Genomic DNA, 2,227 nt, shown 5'->3' with positions numbered 1-2,227 from the left:
CCAGTTCTTCATTTTGAAAAAGTGGTTTGCTCAACATTAAAAAAGAATGCTAAGCGAAATCCTAAACTAGATCGAGAGATACTGAAGGAAATTATATCCAGTGGAAATTTTAGACTACAGAATATAATTGGCAGGAAAATGGGCCTGGAATTTGTAGATATTCTCAGTGAACTCTTTCGAAGGGAACTCAAACATCTCTTAGCAAATATTTTGGCACAGCTTAGTGACATGGACTTAATCAAGTAAGTATAATCTACAAGTATAATCTACTGTGCGTTTTTGCAGTACCAGGGATTGAACTCAGGACCCTGCACTTGCCAAGCAAGCGCTTATTCTACTGAGCTATCTCCCCAGTCCCTACTATGTGTTTTTGATGGCTCTCTACTATCAGACAATAGAGTGGTTCTATAGCATTTGTTAATTGATGTAATTGGCTTTTGCTTCAGAGCTGGCATTTCACCACCTGTGTATCACTAAAATGAAAGAAAATTTTATGGAAGTATGTGTTTAATGTCATTTTGAATTGTCATTTAAAAATCTTTGTTTGGTTGCTTTTGTTTATTTTAATTCTGAAATTTCTAAATTGTGTATCTGAGGATTAATTAAGGCAGTCTAGACAGGCATGGGGCCAGATACCTGTAATCCCAACATTCTGGCAAGTTGAGGCAGAGGGATCACAAGTTTGAACCCACCTCAGGCAACTTAGTGAGACCTTGTATCAAAATAAAAACTAAGGGGTGGGGGAAATACAGCTCAATGCCAAGACCCTAGATTCTCACACACACACACACACACACACACAGAGGCTTAGTTCCATTCTACAAGTTTAATGTAGTTAGGACTTTGTTACTCTTGAAGTACAAGATAGTTTTTGTTGTTTTTAGACAATTACTGATGTAAGATTGACGGTGATAAAAATGTGGTGACTCATAAATAGGGATCTAGTTGTGACCACTTATTCAAAAATCTTGGGCCAGGATGGACAGCACACACCTATAATCCCAGCACTTGGGAGGCTGGGGCAGGAATATCACTACGAGTTTGAGTTTGAGGCCAGCCTGGGACATATAGCAAGCAAGGAAATCTTAATTACCTATTCCTCTTCACACCAAGGGAAATCCATTTGGATGGTGTAGCTTTGAGAAATAAGATGATTATATAGACTGTTGGGTTAGGTTGGTTAGATTCAGTTCTCTGTTCAGTTTGGGCTTCTTGAGAAATTAGAAATACCTGGCAAGTGTGGTTTTACTGTAGTCTTCACGCAATAGAGGTAACGTGAAACATGTCAGTGTTACTTGTTGATAGCCCTTAAAGGGTAGTAACTACCGCAGATTGTACCTTTTTCATGTTAATAGTTTGCAGAACCAGGGACTGAACTCAGGCCCTTGCACTTGCCAGGCAAGTGCTTATTCTCCTGAGCCATCTTCCCAGCCCCATGTTAATAGCTTTTAAAAACTGACTTCTAGTAGCAATGTATCCCAGAGTACTTTGATATATGTATGGCCTTTTAGCAGATATTTACCCTACTGTCGTATACAGAATGCTGGCTATTTGATTTTCACAAATATTGTAGAAAAAAAGTAAAACACAAAATGGAAGTTCCTAACCTACAGTTACTTGGTTCCTAACCTACAGTTAAGTGATAAAGGGGCATCCCACCTGTACAAAAAAGCAATGCAAAGAGTTACTATAAGTCTTTGTAGGTGATGTTTTCTTTTTCAAATATGTGGCTGTTACTTTTATCTTTTAAAAGCCCTTTGCCCCATTTTAGGCTGGTTAAATCCAAATGATTAGGCATGGGTATCCTTGAATCTTTAGTGCCCCAAGCAATTCTAATACATAGTCAAACTTGAGAAGCACTAATATATATTTGACTTCTGTGCTATTAATGTTTCTCTACTGTTTTCATCTCAGCATCTTTGTCATGCTTTTTCTTTTATCACTTATTTTCCAGTGTGTCTAAAGTGAGCACTACTTGGAAGAAGATTCTAGAAAATGATAAAGGGGCATCCCACTTGTACAAAAAAGCAATGGAAAGAGTTACTGTAAGTCTTTGTAGGTGATGTTTTCTTTTTAAAATACATTGCTGTTACTTTTATCTTTTTAAATAAGTGGGGGGGGTAGTAATCTAGAAATCCTTCTTTAAATTCACAGAGCATTTTAGGTTTTCAGTAGAACTGAATAAGAAGCCAACCTCCAAAGTAAAGAATGAGGAATCCCACCTTGG

The 2,227-nt window shown here is 37.6% G+C and overlaps 1 protein-coding gene across 1 annotated transcript in view; it reads left to right on the top strand.

Moving 5' to 3' along the window:
• Positions 1–6: 6 nt before the first annotated feature.
• The window catches only part of LOC101581852 (F-box only protein 5-like), a 27,072-nt gene continuing 24,851 nt past the window's right edge, over positions 7–2,227 (top strand). Inside the window, exons 1-2 of the mRNA XM_023700929.1 lie at positions 7–242; positions 1,955–2,045. Coding sequence (XP_023556697.1) covers positions 139–242; positions 1,955–2,045 — 195 coding nt within the window. The 5' untranslated portion in view covers positions 7–138. The remainder of the gene's footprint in view (positions 243–1,954; positions 2,046–2,227) is intronic.

This window comes from Octodon degus, unplaced genomic scaffold, assembly GCF_000260255.1.
Source record: "Octodon degus isolate 3935 unplaced genomic scaffold, OctDeg1.0 scaffold00128, whole genome shotgun sequence".
NCBI classification, from domain to species: domain Eukaryota; kingdom Metazoa; phylum Chordata; class Mammalia; order Rodentia; family Octodontidae; genus Octodon; species Octodon degus.
Note: the sequence above shows the minus strand (reverse complement) of the source record. Positions and strands in the feature narration are given on the sequence as shown.